This window comes from Archocentrus centrarchus, chromosome 22 (genome assembly GCF_007364275.1).
Source record: "Archocentrus centrarchus isolate MPI-CPG fArcCen1 chromosome 22, fArcCen1, whole genome shotgun sequence".
In the NCBI taxonomy this organism is placed as follows: Eukaryota; Metazoa; Chordata; class Actinopteri; order Cichliformes; family Cichlidae; genus Archocentrus; species Archocentrus centrarchus.
Genome location: NC_044367.1, coordinates 24,922,681 through 24,937,404, shown reverse-complemented (window position 1 = coordinate 24,937,404; position 14,724 = coordinate 24,922,681). Strand labels below are relative to the sequence as shown.

Sequence of the window (14,724 nt, the reverse complement as noted above, 5' to 3'; positions counted from 1 at the left end):
TGTGGGGAAACATACACTGAACCCTCCCCATCTCAAACACAGGCCAGATACTCCATTTTCACATTTTATGGTTAAACACTGCCATCTAGTGGTGAACCTTTAACTTACATTTTATAAATACTGATGACAGTAAGATTAGATGTACTTTATTTGCCACAAAAGTTGGAACGTTCCTGTGTGACAGCAGCCAGAACATTGAACACAGCTGTAACAAATTGCCTTAAATGAAGTTTAATAGCTTAATAAAAATAAAACATGAGAAAACAGATAAAATCAATAAGGCAAAAGAAAAAAAAAGGTATACCAAAGAAAGGAGCTCAGTTAAAGAGAAGAAGTAAAATAAAATGAAAATGCACACTTGCAACACTTTTTTTTTCTCTCTCCATATTTTGTAACAACAGGCATAGACAACAAAATTCAGGCATTGCTTTTCATTTTGATTTTATATTTTATGCCAAATTAGATATTTTTAAAAATTTGATAGCACCAAATCACAACTAATTTTGTTTTCTTTACAGTACAAAAGATCAGTATTAAAGAGAAAACCCCAACAATCAAATGCTGCCCTATGAACAAGCACTGGAAGACAGTGGAAAGGAAAATCTCCCCTTTAACAGGAAGAAACCTCTGGTAGAACCAGGCTCAGGGAGGAGCAGCGATCTGCTGCGGCTGGTTGGGGATGATGGAAAACAAAGAAGAGACGAGATGAAGCTACTGTAAGTTTTGCTTTTGGAATTTTTATTTGATGCTAAAATTAGTTTTTGGATAAATTAGGTCTGTGTCAAGATTTTGAAAGAAGCAGGGCAGTGGAGGAAGATGGTAATTAATCATCAATGTGCTTACAGCAGCACCTGGAGCAGGGCTTTGTAAGAGCTTTTCCCACTGCTGAACTGGCAGTTCTGGACTTCTTTGGACAAGGACTGAGGAGGATACCGAGATGGATTTTTAGGTGCCTCAAAACAAAAGATCTATTACATGACATTGCAGCCTGTAAGGCCTGTTCTGTGGCCCCAAACTCCTTACTGAGGCCCCTTAGCCATTGTTTTGGTAAGCTGATGCATGTCCATGAGATTTCTTACAGACTCCACGCTGCTGATTTCAGGGTGCACCAAATCTGTGAGACGGTCGGTAGCAGCATCAATTTCTTTAAGTGAAACCAGAGACAATTTTGTGGCCTTTTTGGATTTCATGAGAACTCTAATTAAGAGAAAGGTGACTAAGTCATTAGACATTTTCCTCTGCTTCAGACGATGACACTGACAAGAGTTTCTCCTCTGGCTTTTTAAGGGTTGATGACTGACTGATGTGATCCTCTTGAGGCTTGGGAAGAGAGGTTATTGTAGGCTCAGGTGTTGCACTTGAACAAGATGATGTTGTGGAGCTTTTTGTTCTGGAGGTACGGCCATCTCTACTTTATTCACACAGGAGATGGATTTGTTTTGGAGCAGATGCTGAACTAGAATGACGGGAAGCTACAAATACTCTGACACTGATTTCCTTATGCTGGTTATGAATCCAGTATACATATACATACATATATATATTCATATATCTAGCCATACACAGTAACACGTGTGCGTCTTCAGCACACTTACCAGGCACTTGGTCAATAACTGTGACTATTAAAAGGTTACATTCGCATTTATGTATCTTTCTTTGCTAATTTTGTTTAATGACATTTACTATAATTATTAATACTTTGTTACCTTGACGATATGCTGAGAGGCAGCTCTTTTTGCTTCATCACTTCCTCATTTTATCTTCACTAGCAAACCTACAGGGACACCATTTGTGACATCATTCTCATCTGGCGTTCCATTCAGTGCTCAACTGAACTGTCAAATTGTGGGATTTGTATACTCCATATAAATGTTGGCACTCACAGAGCCCTAGGCAATATTTGTGCAAAGTTTGACCATGATTGGTCCACTCTAGGAGGAGATGGGGAGCACACGAAGGACTGTAACAACTTCTGGCATAAAGAGTACATTTTATGTCATATTTAACAGAAAACAGGCCTGTTACATAAATTAGTCTTATATTTATTGACAAAATCAAGTACTAAAGCACAGTTTTAGTGGTTTGCTGTGATAATTAAAGCATTTTGAGTCACTGTATACAAAAATAACTCTTTGCCCATCCTCAGGTCATTGCAGCAGTTCAATACCGCAGCCTTGTATGTGCTGAGTTTGCCTTTGTGTGCGTCCTTTTCATCAAGTCTGTCAATATGAAGGCGCACACACACACTCGAATAGAGTGTGTGTGTGTGTTCAGTCTTCCAGCAGTATATCCAGTTCTTCTAAAGGCAGCCGCACTCGCAGTTCTTTCTCTGTCATCAGGTCCACAAACTCCTGCAGATGATCGGGAAACAGCTGCACTGCATCCATATACAAACCCTGATCACACACACGCACACACACACGAATAAATGCCAATTAACAATCACACAAAAGTGAATTTTACATACGCACAGTCTAAAAACTGAAGATGCTTGATTTACAGAACTGAGTTTGAATTAATTTGCAGAAGTGTAATAAGACATCAGGGTGACAGAGATGGTGATAATTGTGACTGGTTAGTTTGGTAGTAATATGCTGTGTAAGCACAGTATATTGATCAAGTGGCAGCATGCAGAGCTGAAAGATATTTTAAGCTTTAAAATAAGAAGTGTAAACCATTTTGACTGGAAGCAGAAGCTGTAGCTGTCTGCCAGGAGGAGCTGCTCAATATTTATCAGTGTAGTTTCACTTGTATAACCACAGCTGATGACTCTGAGGATTCACCAAGGAACTATAAATTAAGTTTTGGGAATTATCACTTTCATTGTATGTGTGTGCCTCACCTTAGCCCAGGGGATATTTTGTAAGGCCTTGTAGAAGATCCCTTTGGCTTTATCCACCTTTCCTTCAGACACCTACAAGTTCACATGTATACACATTACATTCACAGTGCACACATTTTTCGATATTTGTGCATCTACATGCAGAGAAGCATAATCAATATTTTGTAAGAGGAGGAACCTTTTTTTTTTTTTTTTTTCCTGAAATGCACATTTTAGAATCTTTCTTTCAGGATAATTTCCCCCCCCTATTTAAGCAGGATCAGGTCTGTACGTCTTCCCTAACAGTTTTGTGGCTCCAGTGCAGGAAACAGCAGCAAATGTGCGCGTGTTTGTGTGAGCAGTCTCACCAGGAAGTGGATGTACATTCTCCAAAGTAAAGGACAGTGAGCACCCGTCTCTGTTGCTATGGCATTTTCGAAGAGTCCGCGGATGCGGTTGCTGAGGCCGTTCTCCGGCAGGATGGGTAAGGAGTCATCATGGCAACAGGATCTATAAATACCATAGATTTACATGTGCAATATTTTGTCAAAAATTTGATAATTATGAATAGATAATGTGCAACCCTGTTTCCAGGAACGCTGCGTTAAATCATACTATAATCATCAAAGCATTTGTATCTATGTGTGTTCCCCATCTCCTCCTAGACAAGTGGACCAATCTTAATAAAACTTTACAGAAACACTGCCTAGGGCCTTGTGAGTGCAAATTAAATTAATTTGTTTTAATTATTTGCTAATTTAAAATTTGACACCAGAAATCTTTAAGCATTTGGTAACCAAGGAAACAAATGCTGTAGCTTTAAATCCAAATGTTTCCTATAAATTAATAAATGTAGGATTTCTGGATTTTTATTTTTATTTTTTTTAAAACATGGATGACAGGTTTGGACTACAGGCAGACTGAGGGTTTCTACAGGGATACATGAGGAATGTGGTTTAGTATCATCTCACTGAAATAAGCAAAGCCTCACTGAAAACATCACCACATGGATGGCAGCACATGTTCCTGCTAAACCTGCATATAACATTCAGATGTGCACGGTTACTCGTCCCCTAAAACAAAACTGAACTCTGCACTGTTAACAAGCCAGGTTGGTCCTCTCTTCTTTAACTCGGTGGAGGCAGGAAGAGAGGAGGAGTCATTTTTTAATGTGTAAGGCAACATCAGGCTTAAACATCAGTTTTGTTACCTTATAAAATAAATATAAGATGTAAATAAATCAAATAATATAACTTGAATTAAAAAACTATATTTATTACTAATAATAGGGACACACAAAGTCTATACAAACTTGCAACTTGAGGGAAATTGGGGTGAATTCACAAGAGTTTAGGCTGACACATGATGGTCCCCTCCAAATCTTTACTCCTGAAAGCGTCTCTGGCACACTCATCTTTTAATCAATCACAATATTAATAAATCTGATTAGTTGTGTGATGTTCCACCAAGTGTATTTAACTTTTTTTGAACATTAAAGAACTTTTCCAGTCTTTGGTTGCCCTTCACTTGCTTTTTTTTTTTTTTTTTTTTTTTTTTTTTTTTTAAACTTGTTGCTGGCTTCAAAATGAGCATTTTATTAATTAAATTTTTTAAAACTACTTTCATCCATTTCCAAATCATTTCATTCTGTTTTTATTTACAGTTTGCATACCGTCCTTATATTTTTAGAAACTAAGTTGTAAAATAATGTGAATTCTGATGCTCGTGGTCACCATCTGTCGTCTTACCGCTGAGCTGCGTCCACCAGCTGCTTCCTTTGCTGTTCAGCGACGATGGCAAAGAGCCGCGGCATCACGTTGCTGCAGACTCTCGTTACAGAGTGAAAAAAGCGCCGCGCCCGTCCAGCGCTATGGTAACGGTTCTCCACCTGAAACACATCCCATGGAAGTCAGTCAGGCCAAAATTAATGAATCATGTTATGGCTCAAATAGCTGTAAGAACAAAATTCATGTAGAGAAGGATGGTTAAAAATTAGTTTTTAATTAGGCTAACCTGTACATAAATGCTCCAGAGAGGGGTGCTGGTGGGGCAGACCGGGAGGGCTGATGTCAGTGTTTGTCTCAGTGTCACTAGAGGAAACACAGCGACGTTGTTGTGGTACCTGAGCAATGCCGCCTGCTGCACCGCCAACACCTCACACTCAGAAACTAGCCTGCTGACACAGGGCCCATTTGAATCAGCTTCAGTCAGCGTGCGGTGCACTTCCTCCATCTTCTCTCTGACCAGGGCGTAGACAGCGTTGGCTGCTTGGATGCTAACCGTGAGGTACTGAAAAAGAGCATAGCAGCCGACCAGACCTCTCACCATCAGCTTCTCTCCCGTCAGGTCGTCTTGAGCTGAAGCTGAAAGGATTAGACAAAAAGAGCGAGCTCATAAAGTGGAGATCATTTTTTACACTCTTTAACACATCAGATGCCTTCTAATCTGAAGTAAGATGGCTTTAACTCCACCACTATTCTGAAATCTGCAACAAACTATAATCAGTTTAGAAAACAGGGTTTCCATCAGAAGAAGCCCTGGTTTATGAGGTCTTTGAGAGGTTAAACACTTGGAAACGGTTCAGAAAACAAACCTTTACTGTTTTGGTCCAGGGCTGATAAGCTGATGGCCAGAGCCTGTTCATAGGATTTTCTGGCTTTTAAGATGGAAACCGGGGAGGGGGAAGATGAACTGAATGAGGAGGTTCCTTCTGCTAGCTGGGTCAGTACACACACAGCCGGGGACGCCGTTACATCGATCGGTTGCCCCTGTCGCCCTTTCTCGACGTCCTCCACCTCCAGCTGGGACCACATCAGGCACAGATCACACAGAGCGAAGCTGCTCAGCCCTTTGGTTCCTGCCATCGCCATCGCTGTGGAGAACACTTTGCGGGCCTCATCCAGGTTGCCCAGCAGCCATTCCAGGTGGGCGTACTCCCGCCACAACACCAATGATGAGCGGTTGTCTGGTTCTTTGAGCAGCTGCTTGGTGACCCGCTTGCTGCTCTTCCCCTGAGAGCGAAGACGCTTTTTATTCCCGCTGCGCAAGCAGCGCAAGACCTGACGCAAACATGAGGAATCAAAAGGATGCGGAGGTTAGTTTGACCTTACTTTCAGTTTGAATGCAGTCAAATGAACAAACTCCTACCTTGAGTTTCTCGTACCGGATCCAGCTGAGTGACTGAAAGGCTCGGTGGTGGCGAGGAAGCACAGGCTGAAGCATACTAAACACGTTGGTGAGGAACTTTTCGCCCTGTTTCCCGAGCCCCACCCACTTTCTTGTTCCCTGGAGAGTTGTCATGTGACCTATAGAGTTAACCCCAGCATCAGGTAGGTCGTAGGAGGTCAGAGGATGATGGGGATCATTACCTAGGATGAAATTTTTTTTTTTTTTTTTTAAGACTTCATCTCAATTATATTTAAAAACGATAGCAGCTTGTTGTATTCAGACTTATTTTTACCCTGAGTGAGCAGAGAGAGGTTCTCCAGCAGCAATCCAGGCTGACACGGGGAAGCAGAGAGCACAGAGTCCACAGGCAGACCCAGAAAGGACAAGAAACGTAGAAACAGACGGAGCTGGAGCTCTGGCGAAGACAAACAAATCAGGGATGGGCCAATGTCATCAAACAACACCTGGAATTAGAGAGAAAGGTCGGCAGAGGGGTCAAACTACATGATAACATTCAAACAGATTATTTTAGCTTAAAACAATCAAACACTTTACCTGTCTGTCAGGGTCCTCACAGTCCTCTTCTGATTGGCTCTTGGCTTTGTCAGGCCTCCAGGGCAACCAGTGTGTGGCTTCACGAGATGACTCCACATCCAGCCAGATGGTTCCTCTGGGCTGGGTCTTGTCCTTCACCTCCTCTTCATCCTCTTCCTCTTCTTCTTCTTCCTCTTTGGAAGAAAACCCCCCACACCACCAGAAAGGGGAGAAAAAAAAAAAAAATCAATGTGTAGATTAATAACATTCCCATAAAGAGAGCTTGGCTCACACAGCCTGCAATAACTGTTTTATACATAGAATTTCTAGGCAGAGTCATGTGGTCTTTGATTGCTGCAGATGACGTGGTTGTTTTCCTTCATCGAGTGGTGACCTCCAAGTTGTACTGGGGGCTCTCGTGTGTGGGGAATGAGCTGCTGCTTTAAGTGCAGAAGCTCGAGTATCTTGGGGTCTCATTTGCGAGTTAGGGGAGAGGGAGACTGACAGACGGTGACGCTGGTTTACTGATTGATGCACGTTCCTACCATCACCTTTGGCTGTGAGCTCTGGGTAGTGACTGAAAGAACAGCACCACAGATACAGGTGGTGGGCTCAGCCGTAGAAATACGGTGCAGAGCACACCAATTGGCTCAAACTACAGTAGCCAGCTGATGGTGGTTCAGACATCATGGACGCCTGTTAGGTGAGATGTTTTTGGGCATCTCCAACTGGGAAGAGACCCTGGGGCAGACCCAGGACACAATAGCAACATTACATCTCTCAGATGGCTTAGGAATGCCTCGGTTACACTAGTATTAGGATCTGTGTGTTTTACCTGGAGTGGGCTGTAGCCAACCTCCTCGCTCTTGCTGAAGCATCCACGCTTTCCAACCTCTGGCGCCAAGCTCCCCAACTCTGGCCTCCCCACTGTCCCAGAACGGCTCAAAGAACTCGACCTGTAGACACAGAGTCAGAAAGAACTGCAGAAGGGCACAAATTCTTCCTCACTAAAACAGAAAACGCACTAAATTCAAGAAAAAATAAAACCGTGTCATTGTCGCTAGTCATCTTTTACATACAAGCAAAGTTGCATCACATTCATTAGCTGCAGCCAGTGGCTGTGTGGTATTTCATGAGGATCCAGGACAGTTTTATTTATCATCACATCCAACTCCTAGAAAAAAATATGTCACACATGTCCTTTAAGAGTAGATTACAACATTAAAACTCAGTGTGTGTGTGTACCTGCTGCTTAGTGGACAGTTCTCGCACACTGTCAGGCTTGAAAAAAGTAAAGTCGATCATGGCCTGAAACAGTGCAATCGCCTTCTCTGAGTGACCACACTGACGCAGGAAGTGACACTGCTGGGTGAAGATATCTGGACAGAAAAAAAAGGACGACATTAATGAGCCTTAATGTTGTCCTCATACAAAAGAAAAGGACCAAATGATGAATGAACCTCGCACTGAAATGTCAACCGTCTCAGTTACCCAACATATCCTCCTCTGTTCCTGGCAGAGACGGATGAGACACCATGCTGCCGTCTCGCACAGCACTGAGCGTGCTCAAACACTTGCTGTACGCAGAGTTGACCTTGGACACAGTGAAGTTGCTGAAGTAGCTCTGGGTGAAGAGCAGATACTCCCTCCACAAAGGGGTGCTGTTTGGGTGGAGAAACACCTGAACCAACAGATAAAGAGCAACTTTATTATTATTTGGATGTGATACTTTTTTCCATTGCTATCAAACAGTAAATCAGGCATGCCTGAGGGTTTCTCCAGCATTTTGGGGATATTTATAAGTGTGGTTGAACAGCCAAAAAAAATTACTTCCTGTGTCTTTTTTCTAATCACAATTAAGAAAGTAGTGTAGATGTACCAGTTTCTTCCACTCTTTAGCCAGAGCTGGGGGCTCCCAGAGCTCCTGGCAGATTCGCAGCCTCTCAAGCTGCAGAGCTATGCAGAGGGGGTTGGTGGCCACGGCACGATCTGCGATGCTTAGCTTTTTCTCCAGCACAGCCCTGTGGGAAGACTTGCGGTGCCCTACAGCATCACTGCCCTGCTGCTCCTCCTCACCTCTGAACACAGCCGCACTCGCCTCATCCTAGAGCAGGAGGGAGAGGAGGTGGTGATGGAGTAAACTGAATCTTATTTCATAAGCCAAAGAGAGTGCTCTCCTGTTATTACACTGCATGGGTTATCTAGAAATGCACCCATCACATTTTAAATCCTATTTAAATATCCCCCCAAAAATGTAACTGGGGTGGAAATCAGGCAACTATGGAGGAATATCTGTGATATTCAGGGATTCTTGGTCTTCAAGTCAAAGCTCTGAGGTATGCTTGGGCTCTTTTCCTGCTGCAGAATCTGGCCCGACAGACAGATGTCAGAGTCCTTTTATCCACGTCACATTTACAGGCAGCTGTGTTTGTTTTGCTCCCAGGCAATAAATAAAAAGTGCATTTAGATTTGAATTCCTTCCTGAAACAGGCAGTAGGAGCACATTAAAGCAGTTTTAAAGCTACTGAAACTATATGGCAGGTCACTTTTAAAACTTTTAATTAAAATGTATTATTGTGGTTGATTAAATGTCAAACTTTTTCTGTTGAGGGTTTTATGTACATGGGAAGATTTGTTGAACATGCAGTTTGCATTAAATGAAAGCACATTTTCATTTCATTTAAGTTTGAAACTCCTGGTTTAACTTGTGTGCATGATTTGTTTAAGCCTTTACCGACAGATCTCCACCTTAAATGCGGTATTCTAGAATGCCCTAAACCCCAACAATGGCTGCAGGTTAATCAAATCCACTTCTGAGATACCTGAACACTTCTTTAGTGGAAGGACAGGACCCAAGTAAATGAACCTTTTTGCACTAAACTGTTTGATTGCTGTTGTGGTGAAGAACCTCAATTACTGTTTCTAAATCTTAGATCTCTGAGTATTTCCAGATGTAGATAAAAATGTCCCAGATTTTGCATGTGGTCTCACACACACACACACACACACACACACACACACACACACACACACACACACACACACACACACACACACACACACAAAACATGCTGAGAAACTTGTTTAAATTTTCCCTAAAGGAAAATGGCAGATCTCCATGTTAAATGCTGTGTGTGATTTGAAATTGTCCGTAGGTGTAAATGTGAGTGTGAAAGGTTGTTTGTCAGCATCAGCTATGCGACAGACTTGTGACCTGTCCAGAGTGTCAGCTGGGATAGTCTCCAACACCCCTGAAACCCTGAATTGGAAAATAAGTTAAGAAACTGGATGGTGAATGTAAAATTCCTGCTGCAGGATTTCTTCTTTGTGAAGTGAGCGCTTACAGAATCAGAAAGTCAGCTTTTTGGAGAAATGTTCCCCCAAAATGACACTGGTACTTTCAGCTTCCAGTGTGGGAGCAGAGTGAAGGTTCAGATTTCAGACAAATGTTGTCAGTCAGAAAAAATCTCTCCTTTGCAACAACCTCCCTTGAGTCAATTATGCCCGAGCAGAATCCCAGCTTAAGTCCTCTCAGTGCTTCTTGTGGTGTTCTCATGTGAGAGCACAGTTGGTGTTTGTTTTGTTTTTTTAAAGAAAACTTTAATGCGCCCTCTGGTACTGACTCCTGCAAAGCACCCTCTGAAGCACTGACATTCCTACAGCAGCATGATAAAACAGAGGTGTGTACCTGGTATCGTATGAACTCTATCCACAGCTGTGTGTCTGCTGGCTGCTCTCTCAGCCGCCTGTTAAACTCTTCAGTCCTCCCACCCAAAAGGGCAGTGCCCTCTACCGTGTGAGCACCCTCCTTTTGCTGGTCCTGCTGTCCTTTTCCCTGTAGCCAGAGGGCAGTCGAGGAGTCGTACACACCGAGGGGATTCACCAACGATCTCTGGCCCCTGTCACCTAAAATAAATAAATAAATAAATAAACTCATGCATTAAAGAGCAGGGGTTATCTGTAAGGACTACCATGAGGAATAATCAGAAGTTGTTAGAGATATTTCAGTCCATTAAAGACCTGAACTATATTGTGATGCTAAATCCCTGGAAGCTGAGCTCTTGGGTCTTGGTTCGGATGGTTTAACTTGGAGGTAAGAGGCTTGGGAATGCGTTGACAAAGACCCTAACAGAGCCAAACAAACATAACTGTGTCTATGTCTGACCCTTCCCCTATATATACACACCATCAGAGAAAAATGTTTTAGCGAATAATATGCCATTTGCTCAAACGACATAAAACTTGGCACCACCTAAGTTTGAAGGAGATCAGATAAACAGACGTTGAGAGAGACAAAGAAGAGACGGACAGACTCATACAGAGATTTCTCAAATGATTAGTGAGATGGCCTGTTTTACAAATGTGAAGACTTAATCCCTTTTTCTGTCAGCCAGAAAAATAATCAAACTCTGCTGACATTTTTTTGATTAGTCCTTGATCGTGGTCACTTACATAAGTGTGTGTTCCTCAAATCGGTAAAATGATAAGGACTAAAGTGGCACATTAAGAATTAAGCCCCCCCCCCCAACCTCATACCTTTCTCTCCTCTATTTTCTGCCTCATCATCACCCAGAGGGAGGAAGAATGCAGAGGTGGTGGCATCGCTACCATCAGGAGTTGCAGGTAATGCAGGAAGAGGAGGCGCTGACTTCAGCAGCTGTCGATTGACTGTAGAGTAGTATCTGTCCGCTGCTTTCTTACTGTCCCCGCCCTTCTTCTTCTTGTTGGTAGTCTCTGAATCCTCCCAGCTGACTCCCTGCCTGTGAGACTCCAGACCCAGGGCCGAGCTGCCTTTCCTCTTATATCTGGAACACAAACATGAAGGTGGGTCTGAGGCAGGGTACAGAATATATGGATGAATCCCAGATTTGCACACGAAACATTTGCACGCACAGTTTAAGCACAGATTTGTGCGTAGGGCTTATAGTCCTGTCTTTACACTCAGGACAGATATAATCCCACCTCTCCTTAAACTGTCTGAGGATTCCTAAAAAACATCTGGAGGACAGAGGAGAAAGGAGAGAGGAGGGCAGGAGGAGCTATAGTATAATCGAGGATGCACAGGTGTGTCCTTACAGTGTTTTTACCTTCAGAGTCACACACAACTGGAATATAAAAACTGTGGTGGGAGCAGAACTCTAAAAAACTCATCCTTTTTATTCATATGCTGCTTCATTTATTAAAAATTATCAAACTTTTTTGCCCTTCACTGTTTGCAAGACTTTAAAAAAGTATAATCTCCCATGACATTGCGCAATGTTGCAAAACTAGTCAAAAGTAACCTTAAATATAGCACAGATAGGCCTGAGATCAAAAAATGGGTTATAATGAAACAGTTTATGATGCAGTCGTGCCAAATGTCGGTGAGGATGTACTTCTACTTGTGCACCGTTTGTGCACGAAGGACTAAAGACGAGGGGAGTCAAGTGTGCAAGACAGGGCAAAAGTTTGGGTTTTACCTGGCTACGTCTCCTCTGTACAGAGACTTGTAAGTCCAGTTGGCGGGGTCTGGTTTTCGATCCACACAAAACGGCTGCTCTGTCGGCAACTGGAGGTCATCCAACCAGGAGAAACGGCTCGCTAACTGAGGAGCCTCCTGCCTGCATAGTTTCACAGAACAGAAGTGAGGTTATATATAGAATATAAAATTACAAGTGGAAGCCTCTGTGACATTAAAGATATTTGTGCACCTTTCGGCCTCTTGTTCCTTTTTGAGATCACTCGGGTAGATGGTTTCAGAGTCAGATCCGCTGCTGTGCGAATACCTCCCACTCTTCTTTTTGTGCTTTTTCTTCTGTTTCTTTTTCTTTTTCTTCTTTCTGGATGCCACACTGTCCTGTCCCTCGTCTTCAGAGCTGACATCTCTGCTAACGCTGATGATTATGAGGCAGTGACACAAAGAAAGGCTTCAGCACCAGTCATCAATCTTCAACACAGTTTGATGAATTTCTAAACGCTAAAGGTAATTTTGGGGCCACCTCACTGGCTAGAGCTACATTTGAATTTGCAGATTTTTATGCCAGATGCCCTTCCTGACACCACCCCCAGGGGTTTGTGTCTTTCCAGGGACTGAACCAGGGAGTGATGAATTTCTAAAGAAAATTTTCTACATATTTCTAAAGCATTTCAAAGTTCAGCAAAAAGAGTTATGATTATTTATTTTTTTACCTTGCTTCCCACTTGTTTTCCTCCTCACTGGTCTTCTCTAGAAATCGACTGTGGAGAGAGAGGGCATCTCCAGTCTGAAAACTCTTATTCTTCAGCCAATCTAATTCTGAAAATCAGAGCAGACAAAAGAAAGCTACTTGATAATCAGAATGAATGATGACTCATGAATGACATGATCTGCTTCTGTCAACATATATATATTTTTTTCGCAAGCATCTTGCCCTTGTAGTGCAGGGATCACACATCTCATGTACTCCTTTATTATAACTGGCACAATTGCCATCTGTAAAACACAGTGGAGTCTGTGTCGTGGTGTGGGGCTGCATTTCAGCCGGCGATCTTGTCAAAATTGATGGAATTATGAACACAGAAAAGTATCACGGTACAAAGTAATATCTGGAAAACATCTGATTGAAAACGAATTCACTTTTCAGCATGGCAATAATTCCAAACACACTGCCAGTGCGGTAAAAGCATACCTGGATAGAAAAACACACAGTGGGACACTATCAGTCATGGATTAGCCTCCCCAGAGCCTGGACCTTAATATTACTTAAGCTGTGTGGGATCATATAAGGCAGCCAACATCTAAAGAGCATCTAGACTCCTGGATGATTGAGAACCTTCGCAGACAACAAATCAGCAGCTTTTCCCAGCAACAGTTAACCAGCATTAATATCACACTGAAAGAAGACGACAGCAGCTGTCTTGGACTTTCGAGTCGTGAAATCAAAGATAAAGCAAAGACAAAGCAGGACATTTTGTGTCACAGAGCTCCAGCGCCGAGCCGCTGTTCTGACAGCGAATATCAGCTCGATTTTCGGACGGTTTCAGTTTGTCGGCGTCCTGTCAGTCTGACGGAGCGTCCAGAAGAGTGTTAACCGATAATAAAAGCAGGGTGTTACAGGAAGCAGTGATCACCTTTGGCGGAATCTTTAACGTTGCTGCTCGCCTCTTCTGCAAACGCTGGAAACAGCGCCATGATCCAGTGTCGCATATAAACAGGACGCAGGAATGTGACGTCACTTGGCGGTTGGACTCGCCAAAATAAAACGTGAATATTTTTTTTTAATTTGTAAAATCGATCCAATGGGGGCGGGGGGTGCCATCATTAATTCGAAATTTAACTCAAAATTCCGAGTTATGGTTTTTACTGGCGAAAACAAGAAAAATGGCGTTTCACTTCGAACAAAGCAGTTAAATATACAAAGATAAAAAAATAGTAATAAGGCCAGCAGCCAGGGCATTCATACTGAGTAGTGAGAGCCTAAATGTTTAAGTGCTTATGCTGTATTGTGTAAATAAGATTGTGCAAATGTTCAAAGAAGGTCCCTGGTCATAGTTTAGTGCTCTCACAGCCTGTGGGAAGAAGCTGTTGAAAAGTCTGCTGGATCTACAGGAGGGGGGCACGTATGATCCCTCTGGCCATCTTCACCCAAATATTGAGCTGATGAGCATAAACATCAGCTGGCCATGGCTCCATTTTAACCAGGCTGCACGCCTACTCAGCTGGCTGTGAAATGTGTCGCAGCTTTTTGTATTTTGATTGTTGCCATCACCAACGCCCTGAATGTCCGAGTTGCTCTCAGAGTCCAAGTGGTCTTCTTGGTGGCCAAAGTGATTTCGCTGACTTTCATTGTAATTGGAGGACTAGTGGAAGTCATAAGGAGCAGCACTGTGTTTGAGGAAAATTTTAAAGTTGAGAATGCTTTTAAAGACACTCAGTATTCTTTGAGCACTCTAGGAATGGCTGTCTTTCAAAGTCTCTGGTCTTACTCAGGCTGGTACAACTTAAACTATGTCACTGAGGAGCTGAACAGACCAGAGGTAAGACTGAAAGGGATTATGCAAACAATATTTTTAAAATACAGCTTCACCTGACAGACAGTGCTTTGATAAAGATTATGCAGGAAAATATGACTGTTTCAATGCTATACTTAGTGCTTTAAGCCCCCCAACTCTGATTTTGTGTTTCAGGTGATTTATCAACTTTGCTCTGTAAATCAGTGATCAAGGTGTCTGAGGTTTTATGC

General features: G+C 42.6%; 1 protein-coding gene across 1 annotated transcript; it reads right to left on the bottom strand.

Moving 5' to 3' along the window:
- Nucleotides 1-1,853: 1,853 nt before the first annotated feature.
- Nucleotides 1,854-13,714, bottom strand: nrde2 (NRDE-2, necessary for RNA interference, domain containing). Its single transcript, XM_030718859.1, has 19 exons — nucleotides 13,613-13,714; nucleotides 12,692-12,797; nucleotides 12,214-12,396; nucleotides 11,983-12,123; nucleotides 11,060-11,328; nucleotides 10,212-10,429; nucleotides 8,403-8,627; nucleotides 8,015-8,204; nucleotides 7,769-7,902; nucleotides 7,359-7,479; nucleotides 6,545-6,717; nucleotides 6,282-6,453; nucleotides 5,969-6,189; nucleotides 5,415-5,880; nucleotides 4,835-5,184; nucleotides 4,570-4,709; nucleotides 3,190-3,331; nucleotides 2,843-2,914; nucleotides 1,854-2,396 (listed from the first exon to the last, which is right to left on the bottom strand). Exons 1-19 carry the CDS (start codon nucleotides 13,686-13,688, stop codon nucleotides 2,271-2,273), a joined length of 3,525 nt encoding a protein of 1,174 aa, XP_030574719.1. The 5' UTR covers nucleotides 13,689-13,714; the 3' UTR covers nucleotides 1,854-2,270.
- Between the last annotated feature and the right edge of the window lie 1,010 nt (nucleotides 13,715-14,724).

What these genes read in the sequence shown, in the direction of transcription:
- nrde2 (XM_030718859.1), bottom strand. Translation starts at nt 13,688, where the DNA reads ATGCGACACTGGATCATGGCGCTGTTTCCAGCGTTTGCAGAAGAGGCG. An exon ending in GAATGTACATCCACTTCCTG is followed by an intron (nt 2,915 to 3,189) that starts GTGAGACTGCTC and finishes GTGAACTTGTAG; the next exon opens with GTGTCTGAAGGAAAGGTGGA. An exon ending in AAAATATCCCCTGGGCTAAG is followed by an intron (nt 2,397 to 2,842) that starts GTGAGGCACACA and finishes GTGTGTGATCAG; the next exon opens with GGTTTGTATATGGATGCAGT.